Source organism: Lethenteron reissneri, chromosome 66, assembly GCF_015708825.2.
Source record: "Lethenteron reissneri isolate LAM-NWPU_2019-01 chromosome 66, ASM1570882v1, whole genome shotgun sequence".
Taxonomy (NCBI): Eukaryota; Metazoa; Chordata; class Hyperoartia; order Petromyzontiformes; family Petromyzontidae; genus Lethenteron; species Lethenteron reissneri.
Window position 1 is genome coordinate 6453424 of NC_083844.1, and position 24576 is coordinate 6477999.

The 24576-nt window shown below is 52.1% G+C and overlaps 1 protein-coding gene across 2 annotated transcripts in view; it reads right to left on the reverse strand.

Moving 5' to 3' along the window:
• Positions 1–770: 770 nt before the first annotated feature.
• Positions 771–24576, reverse strand: part of NUP43 (nucleoporin 43) — a 29368-nt gene continuing 5562 nt past the window's right edge. Inside the window, exons 3-8 of one of the 2 annotated variants that reach the window (XM_061578412.1) lie at positions 20031–20108; positions 18216–18360; positions 14592–14727; positions 7706–7857; positions 4263–4367; positions 771–2848 (exon numbers count right to left, since the gene is read on the reverse strand). In XM_061578412.1, the coding sequence (XP_061434396.1) occupies positions 2580–2848; positions 4263–4367; positions 7706–7857; positions 14592–14727; positions 18216–18360; positions 20031–20108 (885 nt within the window). In that variant the 3' untranslated portion in view covers positions 771–2579. The remainder of the gene's footprint in view (positions 2849–4262; positions 4368–7705; positions 7858–14591; positions 14728–18215; positions 18361–20030; positions 20109–24576) is intronic. The other variant, XM_061578413.1, reaches the window with a different exon arrangement.

The window sequence follows — 24576 nt, forward strand, 5'->3', positions numbered from 1 at the left end:
GCCGCACCAGGGTCGCAAATGGCTACCCGTGCCCGGCCGGGTACGGGTACCCGTTCCCTACCCGTACCCTACCCGAAATGAGTGACAAACGGTGACTCACCAGTGACTCACGGCCTACCCGTACCCGTACCCGGCCGCACCAGGGTCGCAAACGGGTACCCGTACCCTACCCGTACCCTACCCGAAATGAGTGACAAACGGTGACTCACCAGTGACTCACGGCCTACCCGTACCCAGCCGCACCGGGGTCGCAAACGGGTACCCGTTCCCTACCCGTACCCTACCCGAAATGAGTGACAAACGGTGACTCACCAGTGACTCACGGCCTACCCGTACCCGTACCCGGCCGCACCAGGGTCGCAAACGGGTACCCGTACCCGGCCGGGTACGGGTAGCCGGGTATCGGGTAGGGTACGGGTATCGGGTACCCGGTTGCGACCTCTGGGAAGGGGGCAAAATCTCCTCCGATGCGCGTGACCGTTTCAGCGTGCGGATATTTAAACTCAAACTATTTTCCGATTTAAAGCTTTCGTGACTGCAGGGATTCATCTTCTTGGTTCTTTCGGTAAAGTTACGTAGAATGGAAGTAATAAAATAATAAAAATAAAACATAATAAAATACAATTCTCACGACGTTTCGGCCACAACGCAAGCAGCCGTCCTCAGGTGAAGAACAGGTCAGACGCTGTCTTCCCGACAGACCTGTTCTTCACCTGAGGACGGCTGCTTGCGTTGTGGCCGAAACGTCGTGAGAATTGTTTTATTGTTTTATTTTTAATATTTTATTATTTCCCTTTGTGAGAATTGTATTTTATTATGTTTTATTTTTTTAATTTTATTATTTCCCTTTGTGAGAATTGTGTTTTATTTTTATTATTTTATGTCCCTTTGTGAGAATTGTATTTTATGATGTTTTATTTTTATTATTTTATTATTTCCCTTCTACATGGTGACTTTACCAAAAGAACCAAGATCAACTATTCTCATCGTTACCAGGTGCAAGGGCCCACACTAGCACCGTGCCGTGCAGATCTTTTTCAGAAGCGACGACCACAAATGATGAAAGCTCAACCAAGTGGCTTCATCAGCTTAGAAATGTATTGCGGCCAAATGCTCTTAAGCGTGCGATGTCGATTTTGAATGTGAAAAACCAGGAGGTTACCCGGAGAAAAATCCACGCGACCAACGGAAAGAGAGAGACACGCAAACTCCAAATATACAGCAGCAGGCGTCACACTATATCGGGGTCGCACCCACGACATCCTGTAGACCGGGCGAGGTTGTTAACATCTCCTAGCCACCGTGATGATGATGAGAGCGAGAGAGACGCAGACTCCAAATATACAGCAGCAGGCGTCACACTATATCGGGGTCGCACCCACGACATCCTATAGACCAGGCGAGGGAGTTAACATCTCCTAGCCACCGTGATGATGATGAGCGAGAGAGACGCAGACTCCAAATATGAGAACAGGCGTCGTCAGGGTCGGGATCGGAACCCACGACCTCCTGTACACCAGGCGAGGTTGTTAACATCTCCTAGCCACCGTGATGATGATGAGAGCGAGAGAGAGACGCAGACTCCAAATATGAGAACAGGCGTCGTCAGGGTCGGGATCGGAACCCACGACCTCCTGTACACCAGGCGAGGTTGTTAACATCTCCTAGCCACCGTGATGATGAGGGAGTGAATATCTCGCCACCGCGCGCCCCAAAGACAAAGATCCCCTGTATAGCCTGTAACAGACTGTTGGGGCAAGTGCTCTTAGCGAGCGCCTATGAAGGCCGGCACGGCACAAGAGAGGTCAGTGGCGATGATTTCACCGCACCGCTACGTTGCAGACGACGCAGACGACGCAGAAATTTGCCGACAACGCAGACGACGCAAAAGTTGCAAACGACGCAGACACCGAATACAATGACGCAAGCGAAGACGACGCAGACGTTGCAGACATTTGTAGACGACGCAGATGTTGCAGACACCGAATACAATGATGCAGACGACGCAGGCGTTGCAGACATTTGTAGACGACGCAGATGTTGCAGACACCGAATACAATGATGCAGACGACGCAGGCGTTGCAGACATTTGTAGACGACGCAGATGTTGCAGACACCGAATACAATGATGCAGACGACGCAGGCGTTGCAGACATTTGTAGACGACGCAGATGTTGCAGACACCGAATACAATGACGCAGACGATGCAGACGACGCAGACGTTGCAGACTCAGACACCACACACGCCGAAGACGATGACGCAAGCGCAGACGATGCAGACGTTGCAGATGACGCAGACGTTGCAGACCCCGAACTTGCAGAAGTTGCAGACGATGCAAAAGTTGCAAACGAGGGAGACGACGCAGACACCGAATACAATGTCGCAAGCGAAGACGACGCAGATGTTGTAGATGACGCAGATGTTGTAGATGTTGCAGACACCGAATACAATGACGCAGACGACGCAGACATTTGCAGACGTTGCAGACGTTGCACACGAAGCAGATGTTGCAGAAGTTGCAGACATTTGCAAACGACGCAGACTCAAGACCTCCCCCGCCCCCCCCCACCGCCGCCGGTCAGTGCGCGGCGATGCCGGTGCACACGTAAACCTTCTCGGTGTCTCCGCCGCACACGAGCCGCGTCCCCGCCGCGTCCAGCCCGTTGAGGGGGACACCCACGGGGGGCAGGAGGCTGTCGATGAGCAGCCCCGACTTGGAGGGGTCTCCCAGCCAGCCGCAGCCTCCTCCTCCTCCTCCACCTCCTCCTCCTCCCCCTCCACGTCCGGACGGAGTCGTCTCGGCCGCCATCGTGCCGGGAGGAGCGGGAACGGTACCCGGCCTCATGGCTACCGCACCGACACACGAAGACAAAGATCCCCCCCCGTGTAGCCTTAACGGACTGTAGGGGCAAGTGCTGTTAGCGAGCACCTGTGAAGACCTACACACACACACGACACCTACACACACACACCTCTACACACACACACCTACACACACACACACGACACCTACACACACACCTACACACACACACACCTACACACACACATACACCTACACACACGACAAAGATAAAGATCCCCCGTGTAGCATTAACAGACTGTAGGGGCAAGTGCTGTTAGCGAGCACCTATGAAGACCGAAACATACACACACCTACACACCCCCCTACGACACCTACACACACACACACACACGACACCTACACACACACACGACACCTACACACACACACACGACACCTACACACACACACACGACACCTACACACACACACACGACACCTACACACACACACGACACCTACACACACACACCTACACACACACACCTACACACACACACACCTACACACACACACCTACACACACACACACCAACACACACACACACCTACACACACCTACACACACACCTACACACACACACACACGACACCTACACACACACACGACACCTACACACACACACCTACACACACACACCTACACACACACACACCTACACACACACACGACACCTACACACACACACGACACCTACACACACACACCTACACACACACACACACCTACACACACACCTACACACTACCGCACCGACACACGAAGACAAAGATCCCCCCCCGTGTAGCCTTAACGGACTGTAGGGGCAAGTGCTGTTAGCGAGCACCTGTGAAGACCTACACACACACACCTCTACACACACGACACCTACACACACACCTACACACACACCTACACACACACACACGACACCTACACACACACCTACACACACACCTACACACACACACCTACACACACACACGACACCTACACACACACACACCTACACACACACACCTACACACACACACACCTACACACACACCTACACACACACACACACACACGACACCTACACACACACACGACACCTACACACACACACACCTACACACACACACCTACACACACACACCTACACACACACACCTACACACACACACCTACACACACACACACCTACACACACACACACCTACGGCACCTACACACACACAACAAAGATAAAGATCCCCCGTATAGCCTTATCTGACTGTAGGGGCAAGTGCTGTTAGCGAGCACCTACGACAGCCGAAAGGGCACACGAGGGGGTGGGGGTGGCCAGCATCACGCCCGGCCGCCTTTGTCTCCCCAGTGGCGATGTTCACTACACACCTAACAGCATTTGCCCCCGGCAGCCTTTTCAAGGCTCCCGTCTGTGCGGCTTGCCTCACCTGGCCGCGAGAAGCCATCGTTGACCCTCCAGTGCCACAGGGAGCCGTCCTGCGAGCACGTGAAGAGGTTCTCGGGTGCCGTCGGGTGGAACTGCACCTCCCACACTGCACGCGCACGCACGCACCGCGCGCCCGCACACACACAATCCGATGAGCTACAAAGCTCAAATTATTTTATTTTCTTGGTTCTTTCGGTAAAGTCACGTAGAAGGGAAGTAATAAAATAATAAAAATAAAACATAATAAGTATAACCAGTAAAAACAAAGTTTTTCACTATAAATCCTTTATATGCGTGGCGGCTAGAGTCCTCTCGTCCTCTGGCTTGAGATGGCTGCCACCTATGGGTCAGATGATTGCATTGCACCATTAAGCAATTGGTAATTAAATATAATATTTTTTGTCCTAAAAAGTGTAAAATTTTGGAAATTTTTGTTTCACGAACATTAATTGTCTCGCACAACGAGTCTGTGTGGAAAATGTCAGCTCGATTGGATCACGGGAAGTGGGTTAAAAAACGACCGAAAGATTTGCACGGTCCTAAGAAAGCAAGCGAACTTAATATAAAGGATTTAATAAAATCATTCTCACGACGTTTCGGCTACAACGCAAGCAGCCGACTTATTTTTTTATGTTTTATTTTTATTATTTTATTACTTCCCTTCTACGTGACTTTACCGAAAGAACCAAGAAGATGAATCCCTGCAGTCACGAAAGAAGCTTTCAATCGAGAATTAATTTATTTGTCGTACAATTACAGGATTATTAAATAAGATACATTACAATTCCTTATAGGGGAAACAAACGCTGACTGATCACTAAAGTAGAATAATTACAATAACACACATTGCAACTGATTGCTAATCTACAACTTGCATAGAAACAACTGCCTGATTACTGATCTAGTATATAATTACAATAATCGCCCCCCTCCCTTTCCGCCTCAAATCTTTGCACCTGATGAGTTGATGAGTATGTCACCCTGCTGCTGCTGCTCTATATAAGAACGGGAGACAGCATAACCCCTTCACCATTCTGGCGAATTGCCCGATGATGCTGGATGCAATTACCAGCGAAACGTCACAGCGCTACTAAAACATTGTCCATGTTGTGGTTTCACTCTTCAACACACCGGGGGGCTAAAGCAGTGAACTATTTTGTCTTTTGTCAACGTGACACTTTTTTTACTGAAAGAACCAACAAGATGAATCCCTGCAGTCACGAAAGCTTTAAATCGAAATTTGATTACTAATCTACTATATAATTACAATACCCCCCCTCTGCCTCAAATCACTGAACCTGAATTAGTTAAATGATGATGTCACCCTGCTGCTGCTGCTGCTCTATATATATAAGATCGGGAGACACAGCAGAGCCTCTTCACCATTCTGGCGAATTGCCCGATGATGCTGGATGCAATTACCAGCGAAACGTCGTACCAATCAAAAAAAACTGTCCATGTTGTGGTTTCACTCTTCAACACACCGGTGGGGCTAAAGCAGTGAACTATTTTGTCTTTTGTCAACGTTTCGGGTGGTGGAGGGTTACGAGACATTTATAAATAACGCGATCTAAACCCAAAAACGTTGATTACGAACAATTACAGGCGTCTGTGTACGCGTGTCAAACTTCTTTCGCGCCGTACCTAGCCAGCCGTGCTAATCGGGCTGCCCCGCGGGGTCAGGAGGTCGCAAGAGCGAACGACGCGAGTGCAAAGGTAGGAAAATCACTCAAAATAAACACAAGCGGGGGGGGGGGAGGGTCAAGGGAGATGCGTACCACCACTACTCAACAAGCTGCTGCAGAGGTCGCAAACGGGTACCCGATACCCGTGCCCTACCCGATACCCGGCTACCCGTACCCGGCCGGGTACGGGACCTCTGGTTGGTGGGTAAGTAAGTGGGTGCGTGGGTGAGTGGGTGAGTGCGTGGGTGGGTGGGTGAGTGAGTTGGTGAGTGGATGAGTGGGTGAGTGAGTGGATGAGTGGGTGAGTGGATGAGTGGGTGAGTGGGTGAGTGAGTGGGTGAGTGAGTGGGTGAGTGAGTGAGTTCGTGAGTGGATGAGTGGGTGAGTGGGTGAGTGAGTGAGTGGGTGAGTGAGTGGGTGAGTGGGTGAGTGAGTGGGTGAGTGGGTGAGTGAGTGGGTGAGTGGGTGAGTGAGTTCGTGAGTGAGTGGGTGGGTGGGTGAGTGAGTAGCTGAATTAGTGGGTGGGTGAGTGAGTGAGTGAGTGGGAGAGTTTGCGACCCTGGTGCGGCCGGGTACGGGTAGGCCGTGAGTCACTGGTGAGTCACCGTTTGTCACTCATTTCCCAACGTCTTGTCTCTTCTCACAATTCAAGTTCCTAGAATCAACCCACCCGCGCCTGCAACATGGCTTCATCCCAGAGGTCGCAATCGGGTACGCGTACCCATATCCTACCCGATACCCGGCCGGGTACGGGTAGCCGGGTATCGGGTAGGGTACGGGTACCCGTTTGCGACCCTGGTGCGGCCGGGTACGGGTAAGGAATCAAAACCCGTTTGCGACCTCTGAGCTGCTGCCACCGCCGCAGCGACCCTGTCGTGGCTGTGACGGTTCCACCTGAAGACGGAAGCTTGTGTTGCCTCCGAAACGTCGTGATTTTTATTTAAATTTTATTTTACTTTTATTAATTTTGATGTTTTACCTACGTGACTTTACCGATTAAACCTAAGAATATGAATCCTTGCAGTCACGAAAGCCTCAAATCTAGAACAAGAAGATAATTTTATTATGTCAAATTTTAATTATTTTATTATTTCCCTTCTACGTGACTTTACCGAAAGAACCAAGAAGACGTTCAGAGTACTTGGGTGCTGCTATAAATTTACGCATCACGATGATGACGATGATGATGACGATGATGATGACGATGATTACGACGACAATGACGACGATGATGATGAAGACGATGATGACGACGATGATATCGGCCACTTGATTCAGCCGCTATCATTTGCGATGGCCGAGTGAGCTGCGTGCGGCGTGTAGCAGCTGCGTGCGGAGTGTAGCAGCGTGCAGAGTGTAGCAGCAGCGTGCAGAGCGTAGCAGCAGCGTGCGGAGTGTAGCAGCAGCGTGCGGAGTGTAGCAGCAGCGTGCAGAGCGTAGCAGCAGCGTGCAGAGTGTAGCAGCAGCGTGCAGAGTGTAGCAGCAGCGTGCAGAGCGTAGTAGCAGCGTGCGGAGTGTAGCAGCAGCGTGCAGAGTGTAGTAGCAGCGTGCAGAGTGTAGCAGCAGCGTGCGGAGTGTAGCAGCAGCGTGCAGAGCGTAGTAGCAGCGTGCGGAGTGTAGCAGCAGCGTGCGGAGTGTAGCAGCAGCGTGCGGAGTGAGCGCTGCGTGCGGAGTGTAGCAGCAGCGTGCGGAGTGAGCGCTGCGTGCGGAGTGTAGCAGCAGCGTGCGGAGTGTAGCAGCAGTGTGCGAAGCGTCGTACTCTCGGCCGTGTGTCCCTGCAGGAGGGCGGTGGGCGCCTGCTGCTGCCGCACGTCCCACAGCTGCAGCGTGCCGTCCTCGCCGCCCACGGCCACCACGTGCGGCTGGCCGGGGTGCACGCACACGCACAGCAGGGGCCAGCGGCAACCTGGCCTGGTGGCGCACACACACACACAGTTACACACACAGTTACACACGCGGAGAGATACACACGGAGATACACACACACACACACACGCAGTTACACACACAGATATACACACACACAGAGATACACACACACACACGCAGTTACACACGCAGATACACACACACACGCAGATACACACGCGGAGAGATACACACGGAGATATACACACACACACAGCAACCTGGCCTGGTGGCGCACACACACACACAGTTACACACACAGAGAGATACACACGCAGTTACACACGCAGAGATACACACACACACACGCAGTTACACACGCAGAGATACACACACACACACGCAGTTACACACGCAGAGATACACACACACGGAGAGATACACACGGAGATACACACACACACGCAGTTACACACACTGAGATACACATGCAGATACACACACACACATTTACACACGCAGATATACACACACACGCACAGCAGGGGCCAGCGGCACCCTGGCTTGGTGGCGCACACACACACGCAGTTACACACGCAGATACACACGCAGAGATACACACACGCAGAGATACACACACACACACACACACGCAGTTACACACGCAGTTACACACACACACAGAGATACACACGGAGATATACACACACACACACGCACACATTTACACACGCAGATACACACACTAAGATACACACACACAGAGACGCACACGCACAGCAGGGGCCAGCGGCACCCTGGCTTGGTGGCGTACACACACACGCAGTTACACACGCAGATACACACGCAGAGATACACACACGCAGAGATACACACACACACACACGCAGTTACACACGCAGTTACACACACACACAGAGATACACACGGAGATATACACACACACACACACATTTACACACGCAGATACACACACTAAGATACACACACACAGAGACGCACACGCACAGCAGGGGCCAGCGGCACCCTGGCTTGGTGGCGCACACACACACGCAGTTACACACGCAGATACACACGCAGAGATACACACACGCAGAGATACACACACACACACACGCAGTTACACACGCAGTTACACACACACACAGAGATACACACGGAGATATACACACACACACACGCACACATTTACACACGCAGATACACACACTAAGATACACACACACAGAGACGCACACGCACAGCAGGGGCCAGCGGCACCCTGGCTTGGTGGCGCACACACACACGCAGTTACACACGCAGTTACACACACACACAGAGATACACACACGCAGAGATACACACACACACACACGCAGTTACACACGCAGTTACACACACACACAGAGATACACACGGAGATATACACACACACACACGCACACATTTACACACGCAGATACACACACTAAGATACACACACACAGAGACGCACACGCACAGCAGGGGCCAGCGGCACCCTGGCTTGGTGGCGCACACACACACGCAGTTACACACGCAGTTACACACACACACAGAGATACACACGGAGATATACACACACACACACGCACACATTTACACACGCAGATACACACACTAAGATACACACACACAGAGACGCACACGCACAGCAGGGGCCAGCGGCAACCTGGCCTGGTGGCACACACACACACGCAGTTACACACGCAGTTACACACACACACAGAGATACACACGGAGATATACACACACACAGAGAGATACACACAGATATACACACACACAGAGATACACACGCGCACACACACACGCAGATATACACGCAGTTACACACGCAGAGAGATACACACGCACACATTTACACACGCAGATATACACACACACGCACAGCAGGGGCCAGCGGCAACCTGGCCTGGTGGCGCACACACACACGCAGTTACACACGCGGAGAGATACACACACGTTTACACACATTTACACATGCAGAGATACACACGGAGATATACACACACATTTACACACGCAGATACACACACAGAGATACACACACACACACATTTACACATGCAGTTATACACACAGATATACACACACACAGAGATACACACGGATATACACACGGAGATACACACACACAGATATACACACGGAGATACACACACACAGATATACACACAGATATACACACGGAGATACACACACACACACACATTTACACACAGAGATACACACGGAGATACACACACACACACATTTACACACGCAGATATACACACGGAGATACACACACACAGAGATACACACACACAGATATACACACAGAGATACACACACACAGAGATACACACGGAGATACACACACACACACATTTACACACGCAGATATACACACGGAGATACACACACACACACACACAGATATACACACAACAACAACCGCCATTCGCCACTAAGTGGCAGCGATGGCACCAAAGCGCTTGTGCCAGGCTAAGTGCACGCCAAGGCCACGTGAAGTGGTCTTGTACCAGATGGAAATTCCTCCGGCACAGTTATTGAAGGCTTCACGAACTACGTGGTCGAAATGGATGCTAAATAATGTGGGAGCCAGAGGACATCCCTGTCGCACCCCAAGGTGTACAGGGAAAGGCTCCGACTCCCGGCCACGTAGTTTTACCCGGGCCCGCTCACCATCATGAAGGTCCTTAATGATCGTGAGCAGAGGGTCAGGGACTCTGAAAGCACGAAAAACAACCCAGAGCCCAGGCCTACTGATGGTATCATAGCATTTGACAAAATATCCCCTGTATAGCCTTAACAGACTGCAGAGGCAAGTGCTGTTAGCGAGCACCTATGAAGGCCGGAACGGTACACAAGGGAGTGGGTGGCCAGCACCACGCCCGACCGCCTTTGTCTCCCCAGTGGCGATGTTTACACACCGCACCAGGTACTCATTTGAGGCTGAGTCGACCTAGGGGAGGCCCGGGACCGGTTCAGATAATCGTCACCGGTGTTGGCCGTGAGCGGGAATCGAACCCGTGTCGCCGGGTTCATAGCGCAGCGCGCTAACCGCTACACTACCGCCTTGACACACACACAGACACCAGAGGTCGCAACCGGGTACACGATACCCGTACCCTACCCGATACCCGGCTACCCGTACTCGGCCGGGTACGGGTACGGGTAAGGAATCAAAACCCGTTTGCGACCTCTGGTTGGTGGGTGAGTAAGTGGGTGCGTGGGTGGGTGAGTGGGTGGGTGGGTGAGTGAGTTCGTGAGTGAGTGGGTGGGTGAGTTCGTGAGTGGGTGAGTGAGTGAGTGGGTGGGTGAGTGGGTAGCTGAATTAGTGGGTGGGTGAGTGAGTGGGAGAGTTTGCGACCCTGGTGCGGCCGGGTACGGGTAGGCCGTGAGTCACTGGTGAGTCACCGTTTGTCACTCATTTCCCAACGTCTTGTCTCTTCTCACAATTCAAGTTCCTAGAATCAACCCACCCGCGCCTGCAACATGGCTTCATCCCAGAGGTCGCAATCGGGTACCCGATGCCCGTACCCTACCCGATACCCGGGCGGGTACGGGTAGGGTACGGCCGGGTACGGGTACGGGTAAGGAATCAAACCCGTTTGCGACCTCTGCACCACCGCCTTGACACACACTGACACACACACACCACACACACACCACACACACCACACACACACACACCACACACACACCACACACACACACCACACACACACCACACACACCACACACACACACACCACACACACACCACACACACACCACACACACACACACCACACACACACACACCACACACACACCACAATCACACCACGCACTCACACCACACACACACACACACACACCACACACACACACACACACACACCACACACACACACCACACACACCACACACACACACACACACCACACACACACACACACACACACCACACACACACCACACACACACACCACACACACACCACACACACACCCTACACACAACACACACACACCACACTCACCACACACACACCACACACACACCACACACACACCACACTCACCACAATCACCCCACACACCACACTCACACACCACACACATACACACCACACACACACACCACACACACACACCACACACACCACACTCACACCACACACACACTCTGACACACACACTGACACACACACCACACACTCACACCACAATCACACCACACACACACTCTGACACACACACTGACACACACACCACACACACACACACCACAATCACACCACACTCACACCACACACACACTCTGACACACACACTGACACACACACCACACACACACCACACACACACACCACTCACACCACAATCACACCACACCACACACCACACACACCCTATACACAAAACACACACACCACACTCACACACACACACCACACACACACCACAATCACACCACACACACACCACACACACACTCTGACACACACTCTGACACACACACCACACACACACTCACACACACACCACACACACACCACAATCACACCACACTCACACCACACACACACTCTGACACACACACTGACACACACACACACCACACACACACACCACTCACACCACAATCACACCACACACCACACCACACACACCCTATACACAACACACACACACCACACTCACACACACACACCACTCACACCACAATCACACCACACACCACACCACACACCACACACACCCTACACACAACACACACCACACACACCACACACACACCACACACACATACACACCACACACACCACACTCACACACACCACACACACACTACACACACACACCACACACACACCACACACACCCCCCACCACACACACCACACTCACACACCACACACACCCTACACACAACACACACACACCACACACACCACACTCACACCACACACACACACACACCACACACACCACACACACACCACAATCACCCCACACACACCACACACACACCACACACACACCGCACTCCCACACCCCACACACACACCACACACACACACCACACACACCACACACACACCACACACACACCACACACCACACACACACCACACACACCACACACACACCACACCCACTCCACACACACCACACACACACCACACACACCACAATCACACCACAATCACACCACACACACACACCACACACACCACACACACACCACACACACCACACACACCACACTCACACCACAATCACACACAATCACACCACACACACTGACACACACAATCACACCACACACCACACCACACACCACACACACCCTACACACAACACACACACACCACACACCCCCCACACACTCACCACACACACCACACACCCCCCACACACTCACCACACACACCACACTCCACACACACCCTACACACACACCACACACACACCACAATCACACCACACTCACACCACACACACCCTACACACAACACACACACACCACACACACCACACACCCCCCACACACACACCACACACACCCCACACACACCCTACACACACCACACACACACCACACACACACCACACACACACACACCACACACACACCACACACACACCACACTCACACCACACACACACTCTGACACACACACTGACACACACACCACACACACCACACACTCACACCACAATCACACCACACACACACCACACACACACACACCACACTCACACCACACACGACACACACACACCACACACACACACCACACACACCACACGCACATTATACACACAACACACACACACCACACACACACACACCACACTCACCACACATACACCACACACACCCCACACTCACACACACCACACACACACCACACACACCCTACACACAACACACACACCACTCACACCACACTCACCACACACACACTCACCACAATCACACACAATCACACTCACCACACACACCACACACTCACCACACTCACCACACACACACCACAATCACACCACAATCACACCACACACCACACCACACACACACACCACACACATACACATTACACACACCACACACCACACACATACACATTACACACACCACACACCACACACACACCCCACACTCACACACACCACACTCACCACACACTCACCACACACACCCCCCACACACACTACACACACACACCACACCACACTCACCACACCACACACACCACACCACACTCACCACACCACACACACCACACACACACACCCCCCACACACACCACACACACACACCACACCACACTCACCACACCACACACACCACACACACCACACACACCACACTCACACCACAATCACACACACACCACACACACCACACACACACACCCCCCACACACACACCACACACACCCCACACCCCACACGCACCACACACGCCACACACACTACACACACACACCACTCACACACACCACACACCCCACACTCACACACACCACACACACACACCACACCCCACACACACCCCACACACACCACACACCCCACACACACCACACACACCACACACCACACACACCCCACACACACCACACACACCACACACCACACACACCACACACACACACCACACACACACACACCCCACACACACACCACTCACACACACACACCACACACCCCCCACACACACCCCACACACACCACACACACACCACACACCCCACCCCCCACACACACCCCACACACACACCACACACCCACTCACGAGGACATGATGGCAGTGGGCTCGAGGTTGTCTCTGCGCAGGTCCCAGTGCTTCAGCTGCCCCACCGAGTTGACGGCGAGGACGCCCGATGAGGTGGCGTGCCGCACGGCATGCAGAGACGTGCAGTCCGCCCAGTCTGTGCAGCGCGCACACGCGGTACACACACACGGTACACACGGTACACACACACGGTACACACAGTACACACACACGGTACACACAGTACACACACACGGTACACACACACAGTACACACGGCATGCAGAGACGTGCAGTCCGCCCAGTCTGTGCAGCGCGCACACGCGGTACACACACACGGTACACACAGTACACACACACGGTACACACAGTACACACACACGGTACACACACACGGTACACACACACAGTACACACACGGTACACACACACGGTACATACACACGCGGTACACACACACAGGACACACACAGTACACATAGTACACACGGCATGCAGAGACGTGCAGTCCGCCCAGTCTGTGCAGCGCGCACACGCGGTACACACACGCGGTACACACACACGGTACACACACACGGTACACACACAGAGTACACACGGTACACACACACGGTACACACACACGGTACACACACACGGTACACACACACAGTACACACACAGAGTACACACGGTACACACACACGGTACACACACACGGTACACACACACGGTACACACACACGGTACACACACACGGTACACACAGTACACACACACGGTACACACAGTACACACACACGGTACACACACAGAGTACACACGGCATGCAGAGACGTGCAGTCCGCCCAGTCTGTGCAGCGCGCACACGCGGTACACACACACGGTACACACAGTACACACACACGGTACACACAGTACACACACACGGTACACACAGTACACACACACGGTACACACACAGAGTACACACGGCATGCAGAGACGTGCAGTCCGCCCAGTCTGTGCAGCGCGCACACGCGGTACACACACACGGTACACACACAGAGTACACACGGTACACACACGGGACACACACGGTACACACACACGGTACACACACACAGTACACACACATAGTACACACACGGTACACACACACGGTACATACACACGCGGTACACACACACAGGACACACACAGTACACATAGTACACACGGCATGCAGAGACGTGCAGTCCGCCCAGTCTGTGCAGCGCGCACACGCGGTACACACACACGGTACACACAGTACACACACACGGTACACACAGTACACACACACGGTACACACAGTACACACACACGGTACACACAGTACACACACACGGTACACACACAGAGTACACACGGCATGCAGAGACGTGCAGTCCGCCCAGTCTGTGCAGCGCGCACACGCGGTACACACACACGGTACACACACACGGTACACACACACACGGTACACATAGTACACACACACGGTACACATAGTACACACACACGGTACACACAGTACACACACACGGTACACACGGTACATATAGCACACACGTTACACAGAGTACACGCTGTACACACACACGGTACACATACACGGTACACACACACGGTACACACACACAGAGTACACGCACACGGTACACATACACACGGTACACACACACGGTACACACACACGGTACACAGAGTACACGGTACACACACACGGTACACACACACGGTACACAGAGTACACGGTACACACACACGGTACACAGAGTACGCACAGTACACACACACGGTACACACACACGGTACACACACACGGCACACACACACGGTACACAGAGTACACGGTACACACACACGGTACACACACACGGTACACACACACGGTACACAGAGTACACGGTACACACACACGGTACACAGAGTACACGGTACACACACACGGTACACACACACGGTACACAGAGTACACGGTACACACACACGGCACACACACACGGTACACAGAGTACACGGTACACACACACGGTACACAGAGTACACGGTACACACACACGGTACACACACACGGTACACAGAGTACACGGTACACACACACGGTACACAGAGTACACGGTACACACACACGGTACACACACACACACGGTACACACACGGTACACACACAGTTTACACACACACAAAGTACCCGCTACAATTCACACAGTAAACACACACACAGTACACACAGTATACACACACACACACAGTTCACACAGTACACACACAGTACACACACACAGCTCACACAGTACACACACAGTACACACACAGTACACACAGACACACAAAGTACCCGCTACAATTCACACAGTATACACACACACAGTACACACAGTATACCCACACACACACAGCTCACACAGTACACACACAGTACACACACACAGCTCACACAGTACACACACAGTACACACACAGTACACACACAGTACACACAGACACACAAAGTACCCGCTACAATTCACACAGTATACACACACACAGTACACACAGTATACCCACACACACACAGCTCACACAGTACACACACAGTACACACACACAGCTCACACAGTACACACACAGTACACACACAGTACACACACAGTACACACAGACACACAAAGTACCCGCTACAATTCACAAGCAGTGGGGGAGCATTTCAGCACCGCCCTAAGAGAGCGATTGCTTCTTGCTGCGGTTGTCCCACCTGATGACGGTGGTGGTGATTGGTGGTGGTGATGGTGGTGATAGTGGTGATAGTGGTGGTGATGGTGGTGATAGTGGTGATGGTGGTGGTGGTGATAGTGGTGATGGTGGTGGTGATGGTGGTGGTGATGGTGGTGGTGATGGTGGTGGTGATGGTGGTGATGATGATGGTGGTGGTGGTGATGGTGGTGATGATGGTGGTGGTGGTGATAGTGGTGATGGTGGTAATGGTGGTGGTGATGGTGGTGATGGTGGTGATGGTGGTGATGGTGATGATGGTGGTGGTGGTGATAGTGGTGATGGTGGTAATGGTGGTGGTGATAGTGGTGATGGTGGTGATGGTGGTGATGGTGGTGGTGATCAGGGTTGCGATTTCCGCATGGAAAATGCGGAAGGAGGGTTCAAATTTTCCCGCATTTTTGCTAAAGTCAACCGCAAACGGTGGAAAGACAACTCCTATGACCGCGCGCTTTTAACAACACGTTAATGCGTTCTATTGGAAAGGATACATCATGTACATGTGCTCGTAATCACGGCTCCGCATTTGAATAAAGTATGTGGTTCTTGTGCGGAAATGCGGAAATCATATATTCATTCCAATCAGTAACTCAAAGCCCTACGTGATGCTGGGCCTTGCATGTATCCTTTCCAATAGAACGCATTAACGTGTTGTTAAAAGCGCGCGGTCATAGGAGTAGTCATTCCACCGTTTGCGGTTGACTTTAGCAAAAATGCGGGAAATTTTGAACCCTCCTTCTGCATTTTCCATGCGGAAATCGCAACCCTGGTGGTGATGGTGATGATGGTGATGGTGGTGATAGCAAACGCAACTTTCAAGCCGAACTCTTGTCGGCATCGTCTCAGCAATTGCCGCCACCCCCCCTGACCCCCTGACCCCCGACCCCCGACCACCCCGACCCCCCGCGGCGTTCCGGACGGGACGATCACCGTAGAGACGCAGCACGGTTGCCGCGGCGACGTCCACGAGGGCCAAGCGGCCGTCCTCGCCCACGGACGCCGCCTGCTGACCCCGCGCCGACACGGACGTGCAAACGCCATCGTGCACGGGCACGCAGAGAGGCACCTGTAGGGTCTGGCGGGGTGGGGGGTGGTGGGGGGCAGAGGGGACGTGGGAGGGGGTCACGGGGGGGGGGGGGGTCACGGGGGGGGTCACGGGGGGGGGTCACGGGGGGGGGGGTCACGGCGGGGGGGGACGCAGGGGGAGGGGGTCGTGGGGGGAGATGAATCGATACTCACAAATCGGCTTACCCGACATGAAATAATAAAAATAAAACATAATAAAATAATATAATAATGTGTATATTTTGTGTTTGGTTTTTATTATTTTATTATTTCCCTTCCACGTGACTTTACCGAAAGAACCAAGAAGATAATTTTATGATGTTTGGTTTTTATTATTTTATTATTTCCCTTCTACGTGATGACTTTACCGAAAGAACCAAGAAAATTAACTTTTTTTATTTTACTTTTCGCCGAGCTATGTCGCTCTTTTTCAGAAGCGACCATCACGGTGAGGACGGGGGGCGTGGGGGGGGGGGGGCTCGTGGGGATGGGGGGCTCGTGGGGGGGATGCAGGAGACACACATGAGACACATTGGAAACGTGCATATGCACAAGACGACATCGCGTGTTCGTATCGATACTCACGATTCAGCTTCCCCGACTCTGACGCAAGCCTTGCGCTTTCCTTGAGTCTCAATCGAGACTCCCGATATTAAAGTTGAAAACAATGAACTTTTTCGATTTAAAGCTTCTTTCGTGACTGCAGCAGGGATTCATCTCCTTGGTTCTTTCGGTAAAGTCATCACGCAGAAGGGAAATAATAAAATAATAAAAAGAAAACATAATAAAATAATGTAAATATTTTGTGTAAATTTTTTTTATTTTATTATTTCCCTTCTACGTGACTTTACCGAAAGAACCAAGAAAATTTACTTTTTACTATACTTTTCGCCGAGCTATGTCGCTCTCTCTCAGAAGCGACCATCACGAATGGCGGCAGTTCAACAAAGCGGCTGATCACCATCATCATGATCACTTGGAAGTTTATAGCAGCGGCCAAATATTCCAAACGCGTTTGCGATGTTGATTCTACATGTGGAGGGGAAAACCGGAGGACCGGGAGCAAAAATGAATAAACCACGTGACCACGGGGAGAGAGACAGAGAGAGACACCGCAAACTCCAAATATACAGCAGCAGGCGTCAGAGGTTCGGGATCGAACGCACGACCTCCTGTATAGGCGGCGAGGTAGTTAACAACTCCTAGCCACCGTGATGATGAGAGAGAGACGCAAACTCCAAATATACAGCAGCAGGCATCGTCAGGGTCGGGATCGAACGTACGACCTCCTGTATACGAGGCGAGGTAGTCAACATCTCCTAGCCACCGTGATGATGAGAGAGAGACGCAAACTCCAAATATACAGCAGCAGCAGGCATCGTTAGGGTCGGGATCGAACGCACGACCTCCTGTGTACGCGGCGAGGTAGTTAACATCTCCTAGCCACTGTGATGATGATGAGAGAGAGACGCAAACTCCGAATATACAGCAGCAGGCATCGTCAGGGTCGTGATCGAACGCACGACCTCCTGTAGACCAGGCGAGGTAGTCAACATCTCCTAGCCCCCATCTCCCCTCACCCTGAACCCCCTGAGAGCCCTTAGCAAGGCATCGTAACGCCGCCATTACAACAGCTCGAGTGACCCTCCCACCGCGTTCGTTCACCCGGGGAGAACTCACCTTGTCGTTGTCCTGTATCGTCAGGATTGCGAGCGATCCCACCGAAGAGGCAGTTATAACGCTCTGCCGATCCAAAAACTGTCAAGCGTGATGCAGGGGAGGGTGGCAGGGATAAGGATCATTAGAAGCCGGGTTCTCAACAACTTCCCAGCTCCGTTTAAGTACGTGTGGGTCCCCATTGGAACCTCATTTGCCGGTAAAAAATATGATAATTGTTTTTTTACCCTTCTATCTGGCAACAAAACTGACACGGAGTCATGTTTGCATAGACCGCAATACCTGCAGTCATAATGCAAACAAAAGAACATAACTCTGATAATGTATGCACTGTCCTTGAAGTTGATTGGTCCACACCCGAGACAGCTTTCCTTAGAGCCTAGTCTCACATGGTGTTGGACCAGATGACGCCAAAAGGCGCACAACTCAAAGACAATGCACCATCAGAGTATGAGAGCTAGGGGTGAAGCATTTACACCATTGGAACCTCCTTTGCCAGTAAAAAATATGATAATTGTTTTTTTACCCTTCTATCTGGCAACAAAACTGACACCTTTTTTACAAGGAGTCATGTTTGTATAGACCACAATACCTGCAGTCATAATGCAAAAAAAAAACACGACTTTGATAATGTATGCACTGTCCTTGAAGTTGATTGGTCCACACCCGAGACAGCTTTCCTTAGAGCCTAGTCTCACATGGGGTTGGTGCGCCTTTTGGCGTCATCTGGTCCAACACCATGTGAGACTAGGCTCTAAGGAAAGCTGTCTCGGGTGTGGACCAATCAACTTCAAGGACAGTGCATACATTATCAGAGTTGTGCTTTTTGTTTGCATTATGGCTGCAGGTATTGCGGTCTATGCAAACATGACTCCTTGTAAAAAAAAAAAAGTGTCAGTTTTGTTGCCAGATAAAAGGGTAAAAAACACTTATCATACGTGTGGGTCATCGGTAAACAGGCCGTGTGGGGAAGGGGGGCGCGTGTGGGCACAGTTTTGGCGTCGGCTAAAACCGGAAGAGCCGGAGGAGAGAGAGACACGCAAACTCCAAATACACAGCAGCAGCAGGCATCAGGGTCTGGATCGAACCCACGACCTCCTGTATACCAGGCGAGGTAGTTAACATCTCCTAGCCACCTTAGTGACGATGAGAGAGAGAGACACGCAGACTCCAAATATACAGCAGCAGCAGCAAGCGTCAGGGTCTGGATCAAACCCACGACCTCCTGTACACCAGGCGAGGTAGTTAACATCTAGCCACCTTAGTGACGATGAGAAAGAGAGACACGCAAACTCCAAATTTACAAAAGGCGTCAAGGGGGTTGAGATCGAACCCACGACCTCCTGTACACCAGGCGAGGTAGTTAACATCTCCTAGCCACCTTAGTGACGATGAGAGAGAGAGACACGCAGACTCCAAATATACAGCAGCAGCAGCAGGCGTGTGGGATTGGATCAAACCCACGACCTCCTGTATACCAGGCGAGGTAGTTAACATCTCCGAGCCACCGTGGTGACGATGAGAGAGACACGCAAACTCCAAATATACAGCAGCAGCAAGCGTCAGGGTCTGGATCAAACCCACGACCTCCTGTAGACCAGGCGAGGTAGTTAACATCTCATAGCCACCTTAGTGACGATGAAAAGTCAACAATAAAAACAATGAGACAATTTAGATTCACCACGTGTTTTCGAATCAACTAAATAAAGCTACAAAAACAATGTAACAACAGCAGTCATAGGAAGTGTGATTCAAATGTAACAATAAACGATATACATAACATACGACGTACGACCAAACTTGCAGCCATGGCTGCCTATGTGTGTGTGCGCGTGGTAGTGTTGTGGTGCACATGGCCTGGCACAAGCGTCGTGGTGACGTCACCGCCACTTAGTGGCGAATGGCGGTTGTTGTGTCGTGGTTAGCGCTACGCTGCGCTACGAACCCGGCAACCCGAATTCGATTCCCGCTCGCGGCCAACACCGCCAGTGACGATTATCTGAAATCGGTTCCTGGGCCTCCCCTAGGTCGACTCGGCCTCAAATCAGTACCTGGCGTGGTGTGTAAACATCGCCACTAGGGGAGACAAAGGCGGCCCGGGTGAGCGTGGTGCTGGCCACACACCCCCTCGTGTGCCACAGAGCCGGCAGCCTTCATAGGTGCAGCTACTCAGTAACAGCACTTGCCAAAATAGTCTGTTAAGATTATATTGTGGATCTTTGCTGTTGTGTGTCTATGTACTGCAGCTAGATACTATTAACACTTCTTCCCGTTATTAATGCTACCCCTATCCCCTCCCTGTGATGCTGCTAATCCTGCATCATGCACGGGCAAAGTAGCACTAATCACATATCTGCATTTCCCATATCCCCTCCCTGTGATGCTGCTAATCCTGCATCATGCACGGGCAAAGTAGCACTAATCACATACCTGCATTTCCCATATCCCCTCCCTTGGATGCTGCTAATCCTGCATAATGCACTTACATAAGTAGCACTAATCACATACCTGCATTTCCCATATCCCCTCCCTTGGATGCTGCTAATCCTGCATCATGCACGGGCAAAGTAGCACTAATCACATACCTGCATTTCCCATATCCCCTCCCTTGGATGCTGCTAATCCTGCATCATGCACTTACATAAGTAGCACTAATCACATACCTGCATTTCCCATATCCCCTCCCTTGGATGCTGCTAATCCTGCATAATGCACGGGCAAAGTAGCACTAATCACATACCTGCATTTCCCATATCCCCTCCCTTGGATGCTGCTAATCCTGCATAATGCACTTACATAAGTAGTACTAATCACATATCTGCATTTCCCATATCCCCTCCCTTGGATGCTGCTAATCCTGCATAATGCACTTACACAAGTAGTACTAATCACATACCTGCATTTCCCATGGGTATGCTGGATTCCTCTTGATATGCAAATTCTTTTGTCAAGGCGCCCCCCTTTCCACCCCCCCCCTTCCAACCCAGCTTAAATAGACGCTCCAAGCACGTGTGCTGTTTCATTCAGACGCTGTCGCCTCGACAGACCTGGTTTCACCTGAGGACGGCTGCTTGCGTTGTGGCCGAAACGTCGTGAGAATTATTTTATTATGTTTTATTTTTATTATTTTATTACTTCCCTTCTACGTGACTTTACCGAAAGAACCAACAAGATGTATGTACATGTGTGCATGTATGCGCGTGTATGTGTGCGCCTGTGCGTGTAGGTTAATGTGTGAGATATTGCATGCGTGTGTGCGTATGTGCGTGTCATAGGTGCTCGCTAACAGCACTTGCCCCAGAAGTCACAACCGGGTACCCGTACCCTACCCGATACCCGGCTACCCGTACCCGGCCGGGTACGGGTAGCCGTTTGCGACCCCGGTGCGGCTGGGTACGGGTAAGCCGTGAGTCACTGGTGAGGCACCGTTTGTCACTCATTTCGGGTAGGGTACGGGTAGGGAACGGGTAGCCATTTGCGACCCTGGTGCGGCCGGGTACGGGTAAGGAATCAAAACCCGTTTGCGACCTCTGGTTGGTGGGTGAGTAAGTGGGTGCGTGGGTGAGTGCGTGAGTGCGTGGGTGGGTGAGTGGGTGAGTGAGTGAGTTCGTGAGTGAGTGGGTGGGTGAGTTCGTGAGTGGGTGAGTGAGTGAGTGGGTGGGTGAGTGAGTAGCTGAATTAGTGGGTGGGTGAGTGAGTGGGAGAGTTTGCGACCCTGGTGCGGCCGGGTACGGGTAGGCCGTGAGTCACTGGTGAGTCACCGTTTGTCACTCATTTCCCAACGTCTTGTCTCTTCTCACAATTCAAGTTCCTAGAATCAACCCACCCGCGCCTGCAACATGGCTTCATCCCAGAGGTTGCAATCGGGTCCCCGTACCCGTACCCTACACGATACCCGGCCGGGTTCGGGTAGGGTACGGGTAAGGAATCAAAATCCGTTTGCGACCTCTGACTTGCCCCAACAGCCTGTTAAGGCTACACAAAGGGGATCTTTGCGTGTGTGCGTGCGTTGCGCGTGTGTGTGTGTGCGTGTGTGCGTTGCGCATGTGTGTGTGTGCGTGTGTGCGTTGCGCATGTGTGTGTGTGTGCGTGTGTGCGTTGCGCATGTGTGTGTGTGTGCGTGTGTGCGTTGCGCATGTGTGTGTGTGCGTGTGTGCGTTGCGCATGTGTGTGTGTGTGCGTGTGTGCGTTGCGCGTGTGTGTGTGTGTGCGTGTGTGCGTGTGTGCGTTGCGCATGTGTGTGTGTGCGTGTGTGCGTTGCGCATGTGTGTGTGTGCGTGTGTGCGTTGCGCATGTGTGTGTGTGTGCGTGTGTGCGTTGCGCGTGTGTGTGTGTGCGTTGTGGTGCGTGTGTGCGTTGCGCGTGTGTGTGTGTGTGCGTGTGTGCGTTGCGCATGTGTGTGTGTGCGTGTGTGCGTTGCGCGTGTGTGTGTGTGTGCGTGTGTGCGTTGCGCGTGTGTGTGTGTGTGCGTGTGTGCGTTGCGCGTGTGTGTGTGTGCGTGTGTGCGTTGCGCATGTGTGTGTGTGTGCGTGTGTGCGTTGCGCGTGTG